The 25271-nt window shown below is 40.9% G+C and overlaps 1 protein-coding gene across 2 annotated transcripts in view; it reads left to right on the top strand.

Annotated features, from left to right (window-relative positions):
• Positions 1–24656, top strand: part of zfhx4 (zinc finger homeobox 4) — a 73245-nt gene extending 48589 nt beyond the window's left edge. The window contains exons 5-10 of one of the 2 annotated variants that reach the window (XM_067378669.1): positions 8647–8763; positions 13189–13322; positions 13899–14099; positions 14468–14585; positions 14735–19951; positions 20348–24656. In XM_067378669.1, coding sequence (XP_067234770.1) covers positions 8647–8763; positions 13189–13322; positions 13899–14099; positions 14468–14585; positions 14735–19951; positions 20348–21828 — 7268 coding nt within the window. In that variant the 3' untranslated portion in view covers positions 21829–24656. The remainder of the gene's footprint in view (positions 1–8646; positions 8764–13188; positions 13323–13898; positions 14100–14467; positions 14586–14734; positions 19952–20347) is intronic. The other variant, XM_067378670.1, reaches the window with a different exon arrangement.
• The last annotated feature ends 615 nt before the right edge of the window (positions 24657–25271 follow it).

Here is a 25271-nt window from a genome sequence, read left to right as displayed (position 1 = left end):
GGGATTCCGTTTCAATAACCCGGCCGAAGGAATTAGAAACACACAGGGCTACTAGTGCCACAGCTCACTGCCAAAACACACACACTTCAACACCCTTACATGCGCTTTTATATCTAAATATAGTATATACAGTGCAACTACTCAAGTAGCTTATGAGATTGAAAAGAAAAAGAGAAAACAAACAACATACTTGCTGTATACCTGCATTTTGACATGCTAGGCCACTTTTCCACTTCCTGTTAACATCTAAGCAGATCTGTTTCCAACGGAAATATTTGTCCACCTCAGAGTAAAACATTGTGGCTTAATGTCTCACAATGTGAATTTCTATCTCACAATATGTTTTAATCTCATAATTGTGACATTATATCTCACAATTAAACTGTATACTTCCTAATCTGTCTCAAAATTTGAATTTATATATCTCAATGTAACTTTATATCTCACAATGCAAATTTAGATTTCCCAATCTGGTTTAACATTTCACAATTTGAATTTATGTATCTTAGTGTCACTTTCTAACTCACAATGTCCTAATATTTCACAGTTCTGACTTTCCCCTCATAATTGCACTTTATATCTCAAAAAGTTGACTATTTTTACAATTTTGACTTTATCATTTCTTATTTTAAACTTTATCTCACAATTACCTGTACCTGTTTTATTTTTATTTTTCCTCTGAGGTGGAGACAGGCTTCCATAAATTCTCTCTTGTTCTCCCTCTCTTTTTTGTCTCATTCTCCCTCTCCTTCGCTACTAATTCCTGTGCCTTTGATGTGATAAGGAAGTGTTAAATCAAAGTGAGTCCTAATTACATATCTTGGGACTGGCTGGTTGTAAGGCATTGTTCATACTGTTAGAAAGACGGGCGAGAGCGTGTGTAAAGGGAGGGCTCCACGTGTGTGTGCGAGTCTCTGGCTGGCAGCTGCCAGCATGCGTGCCACCTGCTATACATCTCTCCATTAGCATAATCACTCTCCGGCAAATGGCAATAATAGTGTCATGCACCTCTGTGTAATTGCCGCTGTCATAATATGTGCCTGACGATTGTGTTTCCTGACTCGACATGGAGGGAAGCAAAGATCTCTGGTGCCACATTCACACTGAAGTGCCTTTGATCTGAGGCCTAGAAAGGACATCCCTCTATTCGTCGCTCGAAAGCACCTTGTCAGATGCAAATCAGAGGTAACCACGACGCATTTCGCTAATATTCACAGAAGGTTATGGGCTTTGATCACAGGGATTATTAGAACTGTAAACATGCACATGTTAGTGTCAAATTTAAATCTGTGTGTGCTTTATACACTATATAAGCATTGCATGCTTGTTTCCAAGCAAATCTAGGAGGCAGGAGACAAAAAGACCTCTGAGAAATTGCAGACTTTTCCGACACCAATGTTTTACATAATTAGCCCACTCGTATTTTTTAAGGGACAGCCAAGGCAGGCAAATGAATAGCTAATGATCACATAGGCCAGGGGCGGTGAGGTCCGAGGGTGAGTGACAGCCGCCGTAGCCATTGTGACGAGCTCCAACCTTAATTGGTCTGCAGAAGAAGGAAAATGGAAGAATCTGGAAGGGAGGGACTGGGGGGGGGGGGGGGGGGGTGAACTGCGCAAACAGCAGACAAGCCAAACAGGAATTCTAATGGATTGCATGCTCGGCTTGCTGACACCTCATTGCACCTAACATCGCTATATTTTGCAAGGGTGGCAAAAATTATACATTTACTAAGATGACGCATGCATGTATTTTTCTCTCAAACAGGGTGCGGGTTGTGGTTAGCCACCCCATTGTTTGATGTATGGCAATGAAATCGGACGGTCGGTGTTGGTGCAATAGAAATGGATGGTGGAACTGTTTTCAATGTTTTGTTTCTTTTCATTATTCATATATCCTTTACCTTTTTGACATTCCGACATTCAAGGACGCAGGCCTTCGTCTTCAAATGTGGATGATAAATTCTGAGCAATCCCTCCCCTAATCGTTCAGAGCAGGAGGAAAACACATAGCCTTTTTAAAGCATCTGTGTCTTAAACTGTCATTGATTAAATGTTAACTGATATACTCCAGTTGGCAATCTTGTTAGAGCTTCCAGTAGCCAAGATAGACAGTTTAGAGTCCCGGCTGATCAATATTACAGATAAAGATTTCATCCATCAATGAGCTCCCAAAACAAAAGGTGTCTGTTACCTGATTAGGCCGGCTAGAAAGTCTCTCCCCCTCCGGACTGCCGACGCAGCACGAGGAGTTCCATTCGATCGGCTACAAACATGGAGCCCATGTAATTACAGCTCCAAACAGTTCCGCAGATAACATGCCTTTGACTTAGCTCCGGATAAAGGTTAATCTCCCTCTGTCTGTCCAGCGAGATGGGTCTGGGCTTTATATATTTATTTAAGTCCTCCGCTAAGGCCAGGGCCAGGGGCTGTTAGCGTGGTGCCTGGAAGGAAAGAGTTAGAACCTCCTGCATACCAATGCCAGCGCAAATGACCGAATCGATGGCGGAATGGCCACTGCTGTTTAAGAGTATCAATAAATGTTCCCTTATTTCCTCCTCAATGGCTAAGTGTTGTAGTTAAAAGTCCAACAGATGTCTTAATTGAAAGTTAATTTTAAATCAATGCAGAGAGTCATTTAAATATTGATCACACTCTTTTGACTCAAATTGTATGTGGACTGTCCTTGCCCAACATAATTCGCCCATTGCTCCTTTTTTAAAAAAAACAAAACAACTTTGTTCCAATTGAATCAATAAGCCACAATTAGTATGTTGTGAAACTGCCATTGACACTTCCTAAAGGCCCACAGGCGATTTCATTGTCTTTTCTGGCACAGATACAGCGTGTCCTCAATTACAAAGTATGTTTATGGTGTTTTAATTGTATTAGGTCAGCGTAAAATCAAACAAAAGATCTCTCTAATGCAAGAACACATGAAAAACGTCATGTTTGAATGCCCTCCTGTCCTTTCATTACAGGTTCAAGGCAATTAAAGAGACTTATGGGCCCCTGAAAGCAGGGCATCTGCTGTACTTCTGATTTTCTCTGTATCAGACAAATGAAGGCAAGAATGACAGGCGCTGGAAGGGGGAAAAAAATAGGGAGAGAGAGAGAGAACAGGGAACATTGTCAGAGGCCTCTGTCTATCAGGGTAATCTTATTTATTTAAAGCATATGTCTGCTGGTACTCCTTTGTCAGGGTCTATTAGGGGGCAGTGCAGCCCATATGACATTGTTTAGCAAGTAATGAAATGGACATTTTTTGCATGTTTTTATAGAGTTGGAAGGGAGCGCACAGACTCATTCATTTTCCTCGCTGGATGCCATTTCCTAGCCATCGCCACAGATCGAGCTGCACAGCTATTGTCAACCCCGTTTCTGCCCTGTAAGAATTTGCCGATTGTTAACATGGCCACTGTAACCCATAAATGGGGTCAGTGTTTTGATCGATCATAATAAGACGTGTATGGAATTTGTTATTGTAGTCATTTTTGGTACTTTCCAGTCCACGTTTTCCCCTCTTCGAAGGATGATGCAGCTCTCTGTGTATATTTGAAAAATCTGCATTTGCGCCAGACCAACTTTTCAGCCGTCTGTGTCTCCTCGCTATGCGGTCAGGTTGGTTTGGCTGAGGCTTTCTGGGTTTCCAGAGCAGACCTGCACAGGGGTGACAGATAGGTCTTATTTGTCTGATAGAGTTGAGCAAGAAAATAGATCTAGAGCTGGTTACTTCATTAGGTTCTCTCATTGATTGAACCTCCTGCTGAAGTGATGCTGCAGCCTCCTCTGATAACTGCTGGTAATAGAACAAAATGAATTCTTATCACAGAGATTGGAAAGGCCATTAACCCTGGCCCCCAGTGCTTTTCAGACGTCACAGACAGGAAGCCGCGCGGTGCGCGGGAGGGGAAAAAAAAAACGCCATGCTCCATCTGAGCCGAGGTCATGTTGGCGGCCGTGTGTGAAATTTCCAGCCCCTTTGGCTCCTGTGTAGATGAAACGGCTACCCGGGCAGATGTTTATAATCATGTCTTGAATAAATATTGGATGGAGTATAATAAAAAGGAGAGAGAGAAAGGAGTGAGGAGGGAGGGGGAGAACGAAACGAGGAGGAATCTTTTTATATTATTTTCAAATACTAAAGTAAGCCTGGCTGCAGTGCCTCCTTTCTCCGGATGCCTCAGGTGATCCGAATGGCACGGACACAAAAAGCCTTTTTGTGTACGATGCAGGTGTTTGGGGTTTGTCTGTGGAAACCTTTGAAGATGCATTCTTTAAAAGATTTAATGCTAGTTATTTGGAACCATTAATATCCCTTATGCGGGTGTGCGCAGAAACAGAAGTCTGCAGAAACGAGGGGGAAATTTGTGTTGGTGCAGCAAAAGCAGAAGCTTTAATCTTCATCATGTTTATTCATTTGATGGAGGTGATTAATGGTTTGAAGTGCATCATACATCACATAAGAGCTGGTAGCATTGGAAAACTTTCTTGGATGAAAGTAACTGACAGCAACAAAAGACATTTTCTGATTGCTGATGCATAAGGTGTACTGCAGTAGAAGTGTGCTTGCCTTAGAGAAAGAGCAGCTTTCTTGTGTCTCCCAGAAGCAGCAGCAGCACCACAAAGGGAAACAAGCCCACTCTCCACGTGGATGTTTAGTATTTTAGACATGCTACATTAACAGCATCTGGTTAAGATCTAAATGCTTGTTAAATACACTGAAATTTGGAAAAAGTAGGGAGCAAAAAAGGAGATTTGGGTAGGGGGGACGGTGGATCAACAAGTCAGTAAAGCTTATTATCCTGAAAGTATTACAACTGGCCCTTAACAAAGTAGTACAGGGTTTCGAGTTTCAAAGATTCCTTTAAAATGGAGCGGCTCAAATGAAAACCATGGGGGGAAAGAATGTGACATCATGAAAACCCTGGGCAGCTCAGAGCCAACCTGTGGTGTGCTGGGAAATTAGTGTTCCTTACACCTCAACAAGACGAGACAGTCCAGAAATCATAATCACAAACAGATTGCATTTTCACAAATGCTGTGATCAGTAAAATTATAAGAAATGACAATCATGCAAAGATTTATTATTATTATTGTTATTACTGATAATAATAATAATAGTTATTTTTATTAAATTAAGTTTTATTATTATTAGTTTAATAATGAAGTAAAATGTATTAATAAATTAACAATATAGAAATGACGATCATAATATAATCATAATTATTGTTTTTTATTGTTTAATTTGTATATACAGTAGGTGGTTGTTGTTTCTTATATTTTTGCTGATTTCAATGTTTGCAAAAATGCATTCTGGTTGTAATTTGTTTTTAAATATTGTATTTTCAACAGTGATACAGTTTAGGATAGCCTAGCTTCAATAAGCTCTTTGCTATTCTTTTTTGAGAACCATAAATAAACCGTGAGTCTAAGGTGGAGGTGGGGGACACATTTTAATGAGTCATTTTTGGGGGTATCCACGGCTGTGTACGGTGGGTGTCTCTTTTACTGGCCAGATAATGACCGCACTGAGGTGTTATAGCCCCCAAGAGGAGAGAGAGTGAGAAGCCTGCCCTCCACGTCTGTCATTATGCTTTCTCTATACCGGACAGGTCTGGTGCTTTAATGAAAAGAAAGTGTCTGGTGTCATAGTTATACATTTCCATGGATGCCTCCTCTATTTTTGTTCTTTTTTTTTTTGTAGGTATGCTAGTTGTGCAAGGGGATCTGGTGCATTTTGATTAGGCAAAAACTCAGCATTGCTTTAATTGTAATGCCTTCTTGACCCCAGTCTCCCTCCAGCGTGCCGATCATCCCACATCAGAGCAGGTCTCACGGGAGACTGGTGAACACAGAACCGTCAGAGATGTGTGGTTGATGTGTTTGCGGGTTTTGCTTGAAAGGGATGACGGGGGCAGTAAAAGTTGTCTATGGCTCTGCTGTTTGCGATTAAGTTTGATGGGCAGAGAGTCTGCCGAACCCCCCTTGCACCCCTCCAATGCTGCTGACACGCTGCCTCTGTAAAGCATTCAGATTACTCAAACTGTTGCCAGGGTCAGGCGCGGGGCAGACACCGCTATGATGTATAGGAAAGCATGTCTGGGAGTTTCTCTCGCTCTTGAAATGCATACCAGAAAAACTGCAGAACACCCTGCTAAAAGACGAGGGAGAGAGAGAAGGACAGTGGAAGGAAAGAGAAAAAAATGCTGTCTGATGAGACCCAGATGATAGCAACCCATCCTTTTCTTCCCTTATTCCTTCTGTTACTACCTTCATAATTTGCCCTTTTCTTTTTCGTGACACTCCATGTTTTATTAATGCATTCCACAATCGCCTTAAAAATTTGATGCCCCCTCGAGGTAGAGACGCTCACTAGCACTTTGACACTTCATTTCCCAGCTAGGGGGACTGGGTCAGTAAATCTAGCCGACTGAAGAGAGCGCCTCACACTGAGGACAAGGAGGAGGAGAGGGGGCGAGTAAAGGGGGAGGTGCCACAGCCTGGCCCCTGTACCCTTAGGGTGTGACATTGTGCTGTGGTGTTTGTGTATGAGCGTGTGTGTGTGTGTTAGTGTGTCTCTTTTATTAACCGACCTGAAATCTGGTCATGATCACAGATATCCAGCTGGTCCTAACCCCCATCTGCCTATTGAGGCAGAGCACTCTCTCTCTCTCTGATTAGCCCTCTGTCCTGACACTGGCTTAAGCTCAACACTACCACCGTCCAGAGCCTCTTTGCCCCCCAATACCGCCTTCCCCCACAACATTCACCCCCAGTCCTGCCTCAACTGCCTCTGCGACAGAGAGGAAGTGAAGCATAGAGAGCGAGATTCACATTGTTGTATGTTATGTACACACTGCATGCAATGAAATTTATACATCTGCAGCTTAAGGGTATATTCATTTTCAAATATTTTTTAATAGTATTTTAGTTACTTATAATATTTTTAAACCCAAAAAGTCTTGATATTTAATTAAAATTTTTTTTTAATAAAATCATATATGTCAAATACCCAAAGTAGTGGAGCTGTCAATCAATTCAAATTGTAATCAAATTCATAGTTTGATAAGCAGATTGATTGCATTTACCGATTATATTTACGTAATATTTACTAAAAAAAAGATAATTTTGTGTTGTGTTTTGACAGACAAAAACATATATCAGTATATTGTTTGTTTCATGTCATTGAAGCCTATAACTGGGCTACACATTTATAGGACATACACATTTTTGCATAGTCTTATATTTATTTATATGACTGTGCAGAAATGTGTATATATTTAAGATTAATATTTATAATTTATTATATTGTTTAGTTGTTGTTATTATTATTATTAAGTTTTTTATTTTTATTTCAAATAAAAAATAAAATAAAAATTCTGTATATTAATGGAAAAAACACCACAGCTTTTTGCTTCCTTAAGCACAAACGCTGCAATTTATGCCATTTATTTTTGTAGAAATGCGGCATGTACATCTAAAGATACCCTCCAGCTGTCTTACATACACACACATGACACACACACACACACACACAGACAGTGCCTTTGTTGCAGGATGTATTAGAGCACACCGTCACCGCATGTGCGCCAAAATAGCAATTTTTGCAGCCGGCTGCCAGCAGTGACAGGAGATATTTCATCCTGTTGTCAGAATATTATTAATAAAACATCAGGACTAGAGTGCAGCACAATTTTTCCTTTCAATCACTCCCAGCATCTGCCATGAAAATTTCATGCTGTATATAATTTCCACTTAATGTATTGCACTTAAAACGTCGGTGCCAGCACCGTGTGGGGAGTTTTAAAGGGTTAATTATATCATGTATCTGCAGTCGGGGCCCCTCTGCTTACCAAACAATGACTTGAGTGATTGTATGCAAATATACCGATGACCTTTTTGCCTCCCCGTGGTCAATTTATATGGTTATTAAGGTTTTATAAAATGGATGAGCACAGCACTTTGAACGCCATTTTCCTGCCTCATGTTGTCCTAATTTATTTCATTTCTCGCGGGGTCTTCCAAAATATGTTTATTTCTCCCTCTCGCTCTCGCTTTCTGTCTCTCTCTCTCTCTTTCTTTCTTCCCCCGTCGTGTGCCGTGTGATGGAAGCTGCATGGGGTGGAGGGGGAAAGACAGGAGTGGTTATCTGGCATTACTCAGCCTGCTAAAAATTCATTAAAATGTGACATCAGCGCAGTGAGAGACAAATGCTCTCTGGATGAAAGGGAACAGTAGGCCTTTCAGGGATTAGAGGCGCACGGCCTCGACCTATCACCTAACAGCATAAACAGATTAATCCACTGGCAGTGCTGCAAAGATACACAGAATTATTAAACACGAGGGGGGGAGGTGGAGGTGGTTGAGCCTACAGAAAAATTTCCATGTAATCTGCCCAGTGCTAACAATCTGGAGAGGTGTGTGAAGAACATTCATATTTCATTGTGTCCCAGGCTTAATGAAACCAGACGAATTCCCTGCACCAGTGTCTTGTGGTATATTTTGTGTATGTACAGACACACACACACACACACACACACACACACACACACACAGCAGTGTTTGGTGTGTTCAGAGACGATTCAAAAGCAATCACCGTAACCTCTAGTGGGTAACCAAGTGCCCTTCCTGTGTTCAATTGTAGAAGAACCAGGTGAAGACAGCGAGGAATCCCCACGAGCCTCCTCATTGGCCGCGGCCGAGGACAAAGACTCGAGCAAGAGGGACGCCATAGAAGGCAAGACAACAGAGAAGGACTCCAGTAAGACCTTTAGTTTTGGTCTTTTTTTCCCTGGTACCCTCTCATCAGTGTCGCTTAGTCACTAACACACACTACTCCTACCTGTTTTCCTCTACTGTTCTCTTCCAATGGGGCTTTTCCTGCTAATAACAGCTGCATGTGTGGGTTGCATGTGAATGCTATCAGTAGCCTCCCGCTGACCCATTTTAATCACAGCCATCTGATGGCAGAGATGTGGATAAAGGCAAAGAATATTCCACAGTGACCACTGAGATTATTTTTTTTAATCAAATCAGTTTGTACGCTTGTAATTTTTAAGCGCCTTTCATTAATCTTTGCTGTTCTTGCGATTCCTCTGATGACATATTAATTTTGTATAAGCATAGGATTAGATAGCGCTCAAGTGTTTAGTTTTGTAACCCTTTTCCTTTTTTTAAATTCAAGCAACGCACCACCTATTAGAGCTCATTGTCCTCAAACTGCAGATCTGCGTACACGTCTGACTGGTAGCACATTAGCAAAGGCAACAATCTTTACAAAACAGTGTTGTGTTGAGATCAGGAAACAGCCCCTTGAGCTAGCATCTGGCATCACTACCTAAGGCTCTGTTATATTTGATTCGCCAAATAAGAATTCATATGTGCTTTTTTATGTATGAGATGGAAATATATGGTCGAAATGAATATTACATTAGGCGTCTTTCATGCACACCATACCTAGCTACATAATGTTGGGTTCAATGGAGCAGAGGAAATGCTGAAACAGGACAGAGCCTATTAGTTTAGCCAGTCGTTTATCTTTTATCCATATAGCCATGACAGGCTTGTCTGAGGCAGTTCGTACTCAATGCATTTACATGACCTATTACATGCGGCGTCATTTAACGCTGCGGTCGAGATGCAGGTCCCATTTAAACTAGCGTTCTTAAACCTTAATGTGAATATATGTTTGCGAACTTTTGCATTGAGATGATTCCTTTTCCCTTTTTTTAAGGCTGCAGTATTTAAATTGAAATTAGAAAATATCTGTCCCCAAATGGCTGTTGTTTTGATTTTTAGATTTTTTTTTAATCCATTATTTTGAGGAGCAGTCAGAATGGGCTTTAGGGGTTGCTCTGTTGAACCCATATGTTAAATGTGTTTTTGGTCTAAAGGAATAAATCCCTAATGTGGGTTGGAATATAAAACACCAGGCTCCTGCATATTAAAGATTATATGTAGAGATATTCACAATATTCATCTTCATAGGCAGCATCTCTCAAAACAGCCCATTTACTTTTTCATTTTAATCTAGTGTCACTGTGGATTAATTATAATCCAAATTGCATTTTCCATGCAAATGTCTTAATCTGGATCAACTCCAGATTACTTTGTGCTCTGTTTAGATGTAGCACGGAAGCATGTCAGTGTGTGTTGGCTTTAGGGTAAAGGGATAATTCAGCAAACACAAGCAAAGATGAAAATTAGCTGTCATTATTGCTAAGAACATTTTCTGCATACCTGCTGTAAATTAGCAGGGAAATTAAATATTGTTTTCAAATCAGCTGCTCATGAAATTTAAAATAATGCAGCTGAATTAAATAAAATGCAAGACAGATCAAATTCTGCATATTTACCATTAGCATTTGCATGTTTCCAGCTCTGAAATGAGCATTTATTCAATTTCTGTCTTTCTAGATATTAGATTAAAATAAATTAAAAGTATTTGCATATTTCATTGAAGCCCTACAGCTATGATTTCTGTCGCTGTCATAATCAATTCAGAGAGTCCTGTAGGATTTGCCAAATATGACATCCTTCGGTTTACGCCTCGTCTGAAGTGCGATGGTAAAGCTGATGGACTCAGATTTTTTTTTTTTTTTTTTTTTTTGCAAGTGCGAAGAGAAAGCAGGGCTGCAGTGTCCAAGCTGAGAATTTAGAGAGTGGTATTCAAATGTTATCTGCTGAACTGTAGGTCACACTAATGCGTAACCTTAACCTCTTGTCCTTGTAAATCACTAAAGTTCTCGGAGCGTCCCAGGGTCCTGCTTTATTTATTGCCCTGTCACCTCAGCCAGACTGGCTGGACTGAAGACCAGTAAATTGAATAGTAAATTTATGATGCCTTTATCAAGCAAGTCCTGTGTAATTGGCGTTTGCAGGGGAAAGAAATTTTGAGATAAAATAGCTTGTCAGATACAAACGCACAGTACTATTGTGCAGATCTTTCAAAGTGAGGCCGTACTACTCCAGTTTTTGTTCATGTAAAATTTTATTCATGTTAGATGGGGCTATGAGATATGAAATTAAATGCTGAAAATGAACAGGACTCAAAATGGCCTTTCACTTAGTGAGGAAGACCAGATAGATCATCTATTGTTTCTTCTTTTAGTTTGGTTGTTCCTCTTCTTTAAACAGAGATGTTTAAAGAAGCCTTGCGTAGGTTGCATGATTTTAAAAATCCCATTGACAGTTGTAAATAAAGATGGGTGTCCTGTCTACGGCTCTGGTCCCTGTAATGCAAACAGCTTGACTATCATAAATCACAGTTTGATTTATCTAATCAAGCTAGGTCCTGCTTCTCAAAGACATTTGTCATTCGGATGTGAAGGGGGGCTGTGGTGTCACAATTATTTTCTCTATTGCTTCATTGCACTGTGTGTGTGTGTCTGTAGACAAAGAAAAAGGGCATTCTCATTTAGTGAGGTACAGACTACACAAAGAGCCTAGCCACTGAGTTCTGACACATAACATAAACATAAAGACTATTGTGTAGATATTGAGATATTGTTAAATCATTATATAATGTGTGTGTGCATACATATACATACATATATATGTATATACTGTATGTATGTGTATGTATGTATAAAGTCTTTAGAATATTCAAATAGTTAATTTAGATGACAAATCAGCAAAGCCTTATGCTCAGTAGAAATTGAGCATTTATTACTTTTCTTACTATTTCTTTCCTCATTTTCTCTCACCGTTTCATTTCTGACAGCCTATTGTGTCCATCTGCAATGCACTTTAAATGTTTATGAAAGCAGCGTGTTGATTAAGAAAATAAATCATATAGATGGATCCTCATGCAGAGCAGATTAGCCCCCAGACCATACATTTACATTCAATATGATGGCAATCAATGGAAGGGGCCTCATTGCATTGTGAAATGTATTTGCACCCAGTTGTCCAGGAGTCACCTCCTCACCCGGGAAATAATTTAGTTGCAGATTGACTGGAAGATGGTGAAAATTGAAAGTTAAAATTAGAAATCCTCGTAATAAACAGAAGGGGGAGAAAAAAGGTCAGATGATGCGGTACAGCAATGAGATTGGGGAGCCTCGCAAATGAGGTTTTCTGTTTGTTATGAAATGCATGTGACATCCCCCCCCCCCACACACACACACCCAACGCAGCAGGGATATCAAGGCCAGGAGAGAAAAAAAAGATTACCTAGCTATTTGAGACTGCAGACCATACTCTTGATACTCTTGGAAATTTGTATTGCGCCCTTGTGGTTTTTCCCCCCTCTTGTGTCACTTTCTTTGGCAGGCTAATATGTCAGGCTCCTGATATGTAAGACCACAATAAAATAAGCAGAATGCCTTGTAATGCCAAGAATTAAAATGCATGAACACGCAGCAGATATTGAAATATACTTAAATAAATACAAAGCAGAAAAAAATACTCTCTCCCTTTTTTCCAGCATCTTTTTACCATCCATTTTCGATGACTGCTTTGCTAAGCTTTGATTCATAAGAGTAATACACACATTTAGCCTAGAGTGACCAGATTAGAGTGAAGAACAGCGAGCAGAGCTTTCTTTGTGCACTGCATATGCAGCGAGAGGATAAATTGCATTGACTGAGGAGGCTGGGACACTGTCTGTATCTGAGGATACAGGGGTAATGAAAGATTTATCACTCTGCGCAGCATACTCTAAATACAACTGGGGGCTGATTTGCTGAATTGAGCACAGCTAAAATGGAAATAACATGGCAACCCCCTCTAATACAGAGTGTGAGGCATGGACATTCAGGGGGATGCTAGGAATGGTGATTTGGCTGTCTATATCCCCTAAATGAACTGCATAATGGTACCGTGACCTGCAATGCAATAACAATGAATTCGAACCTCTATTTATTTGTGAATATCTTCATTCGGTTGCTTTTGTGAATATAGATTTTTGCTGGATCCTCTAGTATTCATGCTCAAAATCAATACACAATTTGTCTGAGGTGTAATTCAATTTAAATGCTTTTTGAAGATTTTTTCTTATTAATAAAATAATCTGAGTCTCACATAATGCGAGTTGCCCAATAACCTTTTATCAGATCTACATACCTAACAATAAGCTTATGTTACCTAAATGTGGCGTCTTATTAAAGTAAGGCTCATTGTAACTCTGTCAGGAGATTTCCAGAATAAGCTTGTGACAGAAGATATCCTATCTGTTTATTCACAGGAATTAATACACTGGCTAAAGAAACCCTGGGGACTGCTACAGCAGGGAAGCGGTCGCTTCAGCAGGAGAAAGAAAATGACACTCCAACCAAGAGGGCTAAATCAGCTGAAGAGAAGACGCTGTCCAATGAGCAGGTTAGTTACTCTGATCTGTTTGCAAAAATGGGGCTTAATAACAAGACTGAGCCATCTTTGTGTATAAATTGATTTCCTAGATTAGATTATATTAATTCGCTTAAAAAAAAAAAAATATATATATATATATATATATATATATATATATATATATATATATATATATATATATATATATATATATAAAGCATTACCCTGTCTGAGTGGTACAGGACTTGCTGAGCCATTTCTGATAGGGCTACATTAAAACAGGTAGTGAGAAGGTGCAGTTTAAATGTACTTCGTGTAATGAGAAATGATTCATGTCAACATCCTTTGTAATCTTCTGATTAGAAATTCTAGGCATTCATGTTAGTTCATTTACTTACTCACTTGATTAGGTTTTTTAATTAAGTTACATGAAATGAAAACTTAAGTGAATTAGAGGAAATTTAATTTTATAGACATTTGGAGCCGTACTTGTTTTGTTTGAAATTTGATTTTCTTAAGGCTTCATGTTGCAGCATCACTCATAAGTAGTCATTCGGAGCAGTGCTATAATGTATGCCAATGCTATGATAAACTTTGTCTTTTCAGGTGCAGCAGTGCCCATACTGTAATTACAGTAACAAGGATGCAAACCGTTTACAGCTGCACATCATGTCCCAGCATTCCATGCAGCCTGTCATCAGCTGCCCCTTGTGTCAGGATGTTCTCAGCAACAAGATTCACTTGCAGCTGCATCTCACCCACCTCCATAGCGTGGCTCCAGACTGTGTGGAGAAGTTACTTATGACAGTATGTGCAGCATTCATTTATTTCTTTTAAATCCAAAAAAAAGAAAGAAATACCAAAGCTGACAGCCTTACTAACTAGATCATACTCTGGCGGTGTTGGCAGGGAATAACTTGAATAAGCACTTCCCAGGCCTAGCTTATTCTCCAAAGAATATGTTATGAACTGGAAAATTCTCCACTTATAAAATCACAAAACAGCAGTTTTGAAAAATATCTTTTAGAAGTCCCTGTATTTCATGTTTACAAGCTTAACATTTTGAATAAATGTATTATTTATAAATGTATTATTTATGTTTATTGTTTATCTTATGTTTATTTGATTCGGTTAAGGCACTGATATAACATTATTTATATATTTTCTTTCTTCAGGTTGCAGGTCCAGATGTTACAGTGCCCAATTCTTTGCTGTCTGTATCATTACAAGACAAAGTCCCATCTTTGATGGATTCTTCAGCTGTTATCCCTGAGGGATCTGGAAAACCCATGGGTAAGCACATTTATGCAGCCACAGTGTCATCTGAAATGTATGAACCGCATTACAGAGGATTCCTTAGAAAAGTCATAACAATAATCCATTATAATGAAAATTCTTTGGAAGAATTCTGATTTTTTTTCTCTCTCTCTGAATTTCAACAGGAAACAGCTCTAAGGATTTGAAAAGCAGCACAGGCCAAGACAAAAGTGAGGTTGAACTTTCCAATGAGGAACTCAAACCACCAAAGGAGGCTTCTGAGGCACCTGACTGGAAGAAAGCGAGTGGGCAAGACAGGAAGAGCCCAGACTCCCTGCAGGAGCATCTTGGTGATCTTCAGAAGCGCCAGCAGCTTTCAGTGTCTGATCGCCACGTCTACAAATACCGCTGCAACCATTGCAGCCTGGCTTTCAAGACTATGCAGAAGCTTGAAATACATTCCCAGTACCACGCCATCCGTGCAGCCACCATGTGCAGTCTGTGCCAGCGCAGCTTCAGGACATTCCTTGCCCTTCGAAAGCATTTGGAGACTGGTCACCCTGAACTGAGTGAAGCCGAAGTGCAGCAACTCTGTGGGAACCTACCCCTAAATGGTGACATAGCTGAGAGTGAGATGCGGGCTCTGGAAGAGGCACAAGCCTTTGAGCACGAGCTAGACAAAGATGAGGAACTTGATCAAGAAGGGAAGGCCAGTCCGACTGGAAGTGACAGCAGCTCCTTGCTTGATGATATGGGCTCAGAGCCAAAGCGGACCTTGCCTTTTAGGAAAGGTTCTAATTTCACCATGGAAAAATTTCTAGACCCCTCACGTCCATACAAATGCACAGTATGCAAAGAGTCTTTCACCCAAAAGAACATTCTCCTTGTTCACTACAATTCTGTCTCACATTTGCATAAGCTAAAGAAAGTTATCCAAGAGGCCTCAAGCCCAGTTCCCCAGGAGACCAGCAACAATGTTGACAACAAACCATACAAATGCAATATCTGTAACGTTGCTTATAGCCAAAGCTCAACCCTGGAGATTCACATGAGGTCTGTACTTCATCAGACAAAAGCACGAACCGCCAAAATGGAGACTAGTACCAGTAGTGGGGGTGGTAGCAGCGGAAGTACTTCATCTAAAAGCCCTGTTCCACTTAATCAGGGAAACACTGATTCTGCAAGTGCACCAGTATCCTCTAACAAAGAAAACACTGTAGATGCCAAAGAAGTTACCATGAAACAAACTACTGATCACATCTCTGTGCAGACCACCCACCCACCAACCCAGTCACCAGCACAGCTTCAGATGCAACTGCAGCATGAGCTCCAGCAGCAAGCTGCCTTCTTTCAGCCACAGTTTCTGAACCCAGCTTTCTTCCCACACTTCCCAATGACACCAGAAGCTCTACTGCAATTCCAGCAGCCCCAGTTCCTCTTCCCATTCTACATCCCTGGTGCAGAATTTAACATCAGCCCTGAACTCGCATTGCATTCAGCTGCGTTTGGGATGCCTGGTATGACGGGATCATTCCTAGAAGATCTGAAGCAGCAGATGCAGCAACAACATCAGCTAGGCCAACAACAACAGCTTCAGCTTTCTCAGCAGCAGGCTCAGCAGCAGCAGTCTCAAATGCAGCAGCAGAAAGCACAGCAGCAGAGTCACAAGCCTAAAACTGAGTCCAACCATATTGCACTGTCTGAGATTCAGATGTCCAGAGATGCTGAGGAGCACCTTGAAAAGCAGGAGAGCAAAGCAAAGCATGATATAGCTAATGATATTGACAGTGCAAAAGACACTAAAGATTCCAGAAAGCCTAAATTTTCAGAACCTCTAATTCCTCCACCACGCATCATCTCAGGAGCTAGAGGTAATGCTGCTAAAGCATTACTAGAGAATTTTGGCTTTGAATTGGTTATTCAGTACAATGAGAATAGACAGAAAAGTCAGAAAAAGAACAGAGAGGAAGAGTTGACTGACAAACTGGAGTGTGGGCTTTGTGGAAAGTTCTTCTCCAACATGCTTATTCTAAAAAGCCATCAGGAACATGTGCACGGGCAGTTCTTTCCATATGTGGAGTTGGAGAAGTTTGCACAGCAGTACAGGGAGGCATATGACAAGCTGTACCCCATAAACCCAGCATCTCCAGAAACTCCCCCACCACCTCCCCCTCCACCACCTCCTCCGCCTCCTGCCCCAGTGACTGCTCTCCCTGCCACTACATCTGTAGGAAAATCACAGACACCATCTCCATCACCTCTACAAACAACTCAGCAAGCACCACCTCCTCCTCCTCCACCACCACCACCTCCACCACCAACTGCCCCTCCTCAAGTGCAGCTCCCTGTTTCTCTTGACTTGCCAATTTTCCCACCACTGATGATGCAATCAGTGCAGCACCCTGGGCTACCCCCACAGCTTGCACTGCAGCTTCCAACAATGGACTCTTTATCTTCTGACCTCACACAGTTATGTCAACAACAACTGGGACTGGATCCAAACTTCCTGCGGCAGTCTCAGTTCAAGCGTCCTCGCACCAGAATCACAGACGATCAGCTAAAAATCCTCCGTGCTCATTTTGACATCAATAATTCTCCCAACGAAGAACAGATTCAAGAAATGGCAGACAAATCTGGCCTTCCACAGAAAGTCATAAAGCACTGGTTCCGCAATACACTCTTCAAAGAACGTCAAAGAAGCAAAGATTCCCCTTACAATTTCAACATTCCACCCATGACCACACTGGAAGACATCAGACTTGAATCCCAAGTGAACATGCTGGAGTACTACAGAACTGATGCTACGGCGAACAAAAGGTCATCAAGAACACGTTTCACAGATTATCAACTGCGAGTACTCCAAGATTTCTTTGATACCAATGCTTACCCCAAGGATGATGAAATTGAGCAGCTCTCCACGGTGCTCAACCTGCCAACACGAGTGATTGTGGTGTGGTTCCAAAATGCCCGTCAGAAGGCCCGCAAGAGTTATGAGAACCAAGCAGATACGAAAGATAGCGAAAAGAAAGAATTAACAAATGAACGATACATCAGGACCAACAACATGCAGTACCAATGCAAGAAATGCAGTGTCATTTTCCCCCGAATTTTTGACCTCATTACTCACCAGAAGAAGCAATGCTACAAAGATGAGGATGATGAAGCTGGAGATGAAAACCACTCAGAAGAATATGCAGAGATTAATGAACAGAATTCAGCAAAGCCAGCAGAGCCAGCAAAACCCTCTCTTGTAACAGCAAGCAGCTCTGGTTCCAGCTCTCCATTAATGCCTTCACCTCGACCTGATGTAGGGAAAACCTCACCCAAACCTGAACTCCTCCATGAAAAAACAAAATTGGGAGAGACTGCCCCTTTACAAACACCCAAGAACCTAAATGAGTTAAAAACTTCCAAAGCTTCAACCCCACAGCCTCCACCACAAAAAGTACCTCAACCACAAATGTCAAGACCCCATTCCCAGCCCCAGTCTACAGCTCTCCCATCAAGTCCTCTTTCAATTGCACTGTCTTCTCTTAACAATAGCCTACCGCCCCAAATGTTACAGTACCACTGCGATCAGTGCAAAATTGCTTTCCCAACAGTAGAGCTATGGCAGGAGCACCAGCACATGCATTTTCTGGCTGCCCAAAACCAATTCCTACACTCACAGTTTTTAGAAAGGCCACTAGATATGCCCTATATGATCTTTGATCCAAATAACCCTCTTATGACTGGTCAACTTCTGTCTGGGGCTCTATCTCAGATGCCAACTCAGAGCAACTCTGGCCTTGCTGTAAACTCTAACTCTATGAAACGTAAATTAGACGAAAAAGAGGATGGATCTCATGAAAAAGATAACAGTGCAGAAGATCATCACAGAGATAAACGTCTAAGGACTACCATTACTCCAGAGCAACTTGAGATCCTTTATGATAAATACTTACTTGATTCAAACCCAACAAGAAAGATGTTAGATCACATTGCTCGTGAAGTTGGACTTAAGAAAAGAGTTGTCCAAGTATGGTTTCAGAACACAAGAGCCAGAGAGAGGAAAGGACAATTTAGAGCAGTTGGGCCTTCCCAAACTCACAAAAAGTGTCCATTCTGCAGGGCACTGTTCAAGGCCAAGTCAGCTCTTGATAGTCACATTCGCTCAAGACACTGGCATGAGGCAAAACAGGCAGGCTTTAGTTTGCCCCCAAGTCCAATGATGCCTCAAGATGATGGAGGTCAAAGTCCTCATAAGTACAGTTTTGCTGACTACCTACAGATGCCCACAAAGACTGAAATGAATGAAAGTGAGCCTCCAACTGCTTCTTCCACTCCAGTTAAACCTTCCGAGATGCCACTAAAACACTTATTGAGTTTATCATCTGTAAAAGCAGAACATAGTGATGAACTTGAGGGGCTTAACATGAGCTCTGCAGAAGCCTCTTTTGATAACAACAAAATTGATTTCGATGAGACTTCCTCTATTAACACAGCTGTAAGTGATGTTACAACTGGAGATGAGACCAATAATGAGGTTGAGAATCTTACGATAAATGGAAGTGAGAAAATGATTGAGAACAAAATGAACCAAGCACAAACTTCTGATATAAATGAGGATAGATTCCCTTTCAACATGGTTAGCCCAGCATTAAGTTTCTCTGGAAGAGACAGCGACTACTTCAATTCCAGAGATGATGACTTTGATGATAATGCTGATAGAAGTGAGACTTCAAGTTTGGCTGATCCAAGCTCACCCAGTCCATTTGGAGGTGGGAATCCCTTCAAGTCTGCAAAAGCTGGTGGGGAGAGACCAGGCCACAAACGTTTTAGAACCCAAATGAGCAACCTACAGCTTAAAGTCCTAAAAGCTTGCTTCAGTGACTACCGCACACCTACTATGCAAGAGTGTGAAATGCTGGGCAATGAAATAGGACTCCCGAAACGTGTTGTGCAAGTTTGGTTCCAAAATGCCCGTGCAAAAGAAAAAAAGTTCAAAATAAATATTGGAAAGCCATTCATGATAAGCCAAGGCTCCCCAGACGGGCCGAGGCCTGAGTGTACGTTATGTGGCGTGAAGTATACAGCCAGACTTTCAATTCGTGATCATATCTTCTCGAAGCAGCACATTGCAAAAGTGCAGGAAACCCTGGGCAACCAGGTTGATCGAGAAAAAGACTATCTTGCACCTACCACTGTCCGCCAGCTTATGGCTCAACAAGAACTTGACCGTTTGAAGAAGGCAACCGATGTACTCAACTTGCCAGCCCAGCAGCAACCTGCAGTGGACAATAATGCACTTCATGGCCTTAGCCTGCCAACTGCCTACCCAGGAATATCTGGTCTCCCACCAGTGCTTCTTCCTGGTGTCAATGGGCCATCCTCCCTTCCTGGTTTTCCACCAAATACACCTGGTGAGTTAGTATGACAAAAACACAGTACGGTATCTTAATGAACAGTTAATGCATTAAATGCACTTAGTGCAAACTGCCCCATTTGCCTCCTTTGAAGGACTGTGACATTCACTGAGTCATAGAGACATTTAATGCATGCATTTACTGTAACAATGTGGAACACTTTACTTTGAGTTTGGCTGTAACGCATAAAGTTCAGTTGCTGTAATGCTTGTGCTTGTTTTCTTGGTTTTATCTTTTCTTCTTTTTGTTGTATCCTTCTTTTGATAAAGTGCTTGTAACAGTTTTGATCCATAACAGTATATCAGAGGGAGAGCCCCAAAATAATGTCTTGCAAAGTTTAGGAGTAATTCTGCAGTCAAATATTTCAATATTATCTATACTACTGTATTTCAGCTTTAGCGTCTCCTGGTGCTGGCATGCTTGGGTTCCCTACTCCAGCCACCCCTTCTCCTGCCATGTCTCTCAGCAGTACCCCAACCAAGACTCTTCTTCAGACACCTCCCCCTCCTCCTCCTCAGCCCCCCGCACTTCCTCTTCCTCCCACTCCTTTGGCAGCAAACCAGACTGAGCAGCACATAAAAGAATCAGAGAAAGACAAGAAGTTAGAGAAGCCCAAGGTGAAAGAAAGAGAAGCCGACACTGCCCGTCCCGAGACCCCAATTGTGAAGAAAAGAGAAAAGCCCTCGCCGCCACTTTCGATGCTAGGAAAATTGGGAAGTGAGGCTCAGATGGACCCAGCACAACTGCAAGCACTTCAGAATGCCATTGCTGGTGACCCAGGCTCCTTCTTAGGGGGACAGTTCTTGCCTTATTTCATCCCTGGCTTCGCGTCTTGCTTCTCGCCCCAGCTCCCTGGCGGAGTACAGGGGGGATACTTCCCTCCTCTGTGTGGAATGGAGAACTTATTCCCCTACGGCCCTGCAATGCCGCAGGCTATCGCTGGGCTTTCACCAACTGCCCTGCTGCAGCAGTACCAACAGTACCAGCAGTCCCTCCAGGATTCCTTACAGAAGCAGCATCAGCAGCAGAAGCAAATTGAACCGCAGCAGAAAACGCCCCCTATTAAGTCAACGAGTGCACAGAGCAACTCTCTCAAACCAAAAGAGGCTATTGAAACTAAGGATGATAAAGGCTCTTCAACAGAAAGCACAAATGAAGAACCCCAAACAAATACCAAAAGTTCAAGCTTTCCAGATGCGTTTATCGTTCCGTCCATCAAACACGAGTTTATATGCAGAAAGTGCCAGATGATTTTTGCTGATGAAGACTCAGCAGCTCGCCACCAGAAGTCCTTCTGTTACTTTGGTCACCCTTTTATCGATCCACAAGAGACAGTGCTTCGTAAGGCCGTGAGCAAGTACAATTGCATAGCCTGCAACGTGTCCGTCAGTGGGAACGAAGCACTTGGCCAACACCTTCAGTCGAGCTTGCACAAAGAGAAAACAATCAAACAAGCAATGAGAAATGCCAAAGAGCATGCTAGATTATTACCTCACTCAGTCTGCTCCCCTTGTCCTAACACCACATCTACCTCGCAGTCTGCAGCTTCTTCTAATAACACCTTGCCTCATCTCTCTCACTTGTCCATGAAGTCCTGGCCAAATATTCTTTTCCAGGCCTCAGCCAGGAAAGCTGCTTCCTGCCCATCTGCTTCTCCTCCTCCCCTTTCCTTGCCTTCAACGGTTACCTCAACTTCGTGCAGCACCTCAGGGGTTCAAACCTCACTACCCACCGAAAGTTGTTCAGACGAGTCTGACAGTGAGTTAAGCCAGAAGCTGGATGACTTAGATAACGCGTTGGAAGTCAAGGCTAAGGCGGCGTCCGGCCTAGATGGCAATTTCAGTAGTATCAGAATGGATATGTTCAGTGTGTAGGAGTGAAAACGGATCCCTTGCTTAAACGAAAAAAAGACTTTTAACTGCAGTTCCAAAGTTTCTCTAACCCAAAAAATTACAGTACCAAAAGATTGACTCAGGATTGTTTTTCCCATATTGATATGCTGGCAAGAAAATGATTGATTTTTGTTATGGACAGAACTGTTGCAGATGCTTGACTGAGCTTATATTGTATACAAAAACATGGAATAGGAAAACTCTCACAAGTTCTTTTGGAGCTTGATTCAAGCCAAAAATTCTCACGATAGCAAATTGCACCTCAGCTGGATTGATTTCCAAATGCTAGCATGTACTGTATGGGATAATGATCCAGAACTTTCAAAGAGAATTTCTCTTAGTTTAGTTAGGTGTAATTCAGTAGCTTTAAATTCTCAGGTCAGAACATAACATTTCTCATTTGTTGAAACAGCAACGAAGCCTGCTTATAAATGGCTTTTACCAAAACATGTCAAGCTTTATTGGAGGCATTTCCTTGATGTGTGTAGTGTACCAAGAGACAATATAACTGTTACAGGACAACGCGCATATCCTTTTAGTTTGCCCTATGAGAGAGTATGCTTTTACCACTGAGGGAATTTAGAATGGTGAAGTCATGTGTATGCCCCTGTGTTTGCCAGTTTGTATTGCCACAAGCTGTATTTATATACAACACCCTTTTTTCTTGTAGAATATACTAATAATCTGTGCCAACTCTTACCTTCTTTCTTTTACCTCTCATCACACCCTTTTCTGAAGAGGTAATAATTCTAGTTTTGATAGACTCTTGAAGATTATGTGAATAGGACATTTTTTCATTTGTGAATTGCTATACTGTTACGGTACTTGCTTGTGTCTGGACTATAGTGCACTTATTTGATTTCTTTTTCTTTCTTTTTTTTTCTTTTTTTTTTGAGGTAGGCCATATCTTAATTTAATAGATATCATTTTCAGTGTTTGTTTGTTTGTTTGTTTGTTTGTTTTAATTATTATTTGTGTGTAGTTCAGCAGCAGATTGGTCCACATTTGTTAGACCTTTCACACCTAACAATCCAGAGACATTTAACAATTGGTGCATCCATGAAAGTAGTACTGTATACTTGAAACTGAAAAAGTGCAAGTTGGACAAAATGTGTTGAAAAAATGGTATGAACATTTGCTTCTTTTAAACAAGAAAGCTGCTTTTAAAAAGGGGGACAAGCATTTGTTTTATAAAATGAGAATATTTTTTTCCTGTACTTCTGTAGGACTGAACACAGTGTTACCCCTATACACTGCCATATAGTGGATAGGCTGTTTCTTCCATTCTACTCTGGGCACTTCTGTTAATGTCATGAACATAGACCATTTTCCATCATATTTAGTGATACTTGGATTACAAAGTATTATCTTATGACGTTATGCTGCTACTGTGTAATGTTTTTGTTTTTACTTTTTTTATCGCTTGCCATAAATTTCAGCTTCCTACTAGACAGAATACTGATTCATCATGAATTACATTGCTTTGCTGTTTTTCTTTTGTTTTCTTTTGTTTTTGGCTGTGTAACTTAAAGAATGTGAACGCTGTCAAGGGTGTTTTATTTTTACGAATCACTTTCTGGTTTGATACAGTTGGACAATGTGATTCATTCCAAAGTAACAGAAGGCTTAATGTATGAAAGTAAAAGGCTCGTGAACAAAGAAAGCTAAGCTGTTGTACATATTCGTAGTTGGCTGTGCATGGTACAAATTTATTAATATGAAGAAATGCAAAAATGTATTGCTTTTGGTATTCCTATTCTGAGATGAACAAGTAGCATGTAATGCAACTGTTTGACAGGTTAAATCAAATCATGCTTAAAAATTGTTTCAAACGATGAAATTAAGTAACATTTCATTTTACTTTTTATTGCTGTACAGGTGATTTTTTTTTTTCTGTTAAAGGTAAAATGTCAGTTTTTAATTCTCTTTTTTGTGGACTTTTTAATGTTCTTATTTGGATTTTTAATATTTTAACGCTTATTTTAATCCTGAAGACACTTTTTGATTGTGTTTCACAAGAGACATCTTGGCCTCCTAAGGTGCAATCCTGCCTCTGTCCAAAACATGAGCGACTGTCCTGATTCCAAAGGCTTTTAGAACTCTGCTTTTGCCTTTCCCTGAATGTGGAACAGCATTTAGAGACTGAGCTGTCAGCTAGCACCGTGCGCTAAGGTGTTAGCCTGGACCAGAATGCTTCCCACACAAAGGACTGGTAAAGCAAAAAAACAAAGAAAAGAAAAAAAAAATTAAAATAAAAAAACAAAAACAAAAAAAAACAAAAAACAAAAAAACAAAGGATGGTCCAATAATGTAATTGTACATAAATGTTGCAACTGCACAGCAGCCAAAAAACCTTTCTACGGATGGATAGTGTCAAGCATAGGAGGACAACCTTTTAAAGGTTGATATTAGGATTGTTCTTCTGGATATCAAAGGGATGATCAAGGCGTAATCATATTCTACACAATACGTACTTTCAACGCCTGGGTAACATAGGAAATGCACCCCAAGGTTTTAATAAAAAAAGATGCCCCTATGGCGAAAACTTTAAATAAACTAAACCAAAAATGTTATTGATGTTTTATATATAGAGAGTAGTCTCATTAGTTTTTGTTACTGTAATGTTTGAGGTCTCAGCTGTACCGTATTACGGTAATAACATGGTTTTGAAACTTTTTTTATTTTGTCACAGACCTGTTGTCATAGTTGAAATGACGTTTATTGTAGATGGTATTTGAACAACTTCTTCTGGAAATAGTTCATCAAGTATGTTTGTTGCTCATTGTTGTGATACATTAAAAACTGTATCTGCAAACCATTTCTGTGCCTGGCCTCACTGTCTTTGTTTCTTTCCACTGCCACTGACAGTTTAGCCGTTAATATTATTGCGTTACATCACAAGTAAAAGACGTCAATTTGAGGAGCCCATCCACTCCATCCTTATACTGAGCTCATGCTGCCAATGAGCTAGGAAAGAGGTCACATTATCCCTAAATCCACACTGAGAACATTTTTAATTTCACATGGTATGCCTTTACATGTTATTTGGTTGTAATCTGGCTTTATCCAGATGCAATGGATTATCTCTAGAAGTGTCAATCTCAAGAGCCTTTCTGCAGGTATTTGTCTAAGCTTCTCCCCTGGAAGAGATAATGGATTATTCATCAATCTACCAAGCAGATCATCTAGCAGAGAAAAAAAGGACTTTGCATACTTTTCTTCTAATCGCTAGTCGTTTTAAAACTCGCACACGAAAAGGAGTAGATAATTGTAGTAAATTGAAAGTTAACTTGCTTTTAAAACAAATCAGACTTCAGGATTTCTGCAGTCACATGCAATCTCTCATCCAACTCTTCATGGTCCAACTGCAGCTAACTTTTCCCTTTCCCATTAGTGTCTAGAAAATGATTCTCCAAGGCATTTAT

Source organism: Chanodichthys erythropterus, chromosome 23 (assembly GCF_024489055.1).
Source record: "Chanodichthys erythropterus isolate Z2021 chromosome 23, ASM2448905v1, whole genome shotgun sequence".
In the NCBI taxonomy this organism is placed as follows: domain Eukaryota; kingdom Metazoa; phylum Chordata; class Actinopteri; order Cypriniformes; family Xenocyprididae; genus Chanodichthys; species Chanodichthys erythropterus.
The sequence above is the reverse complement of the archived record's forward strand: the minus strand, read 5'-3'. Positions and strand labels throughout refer to the sequence as shown.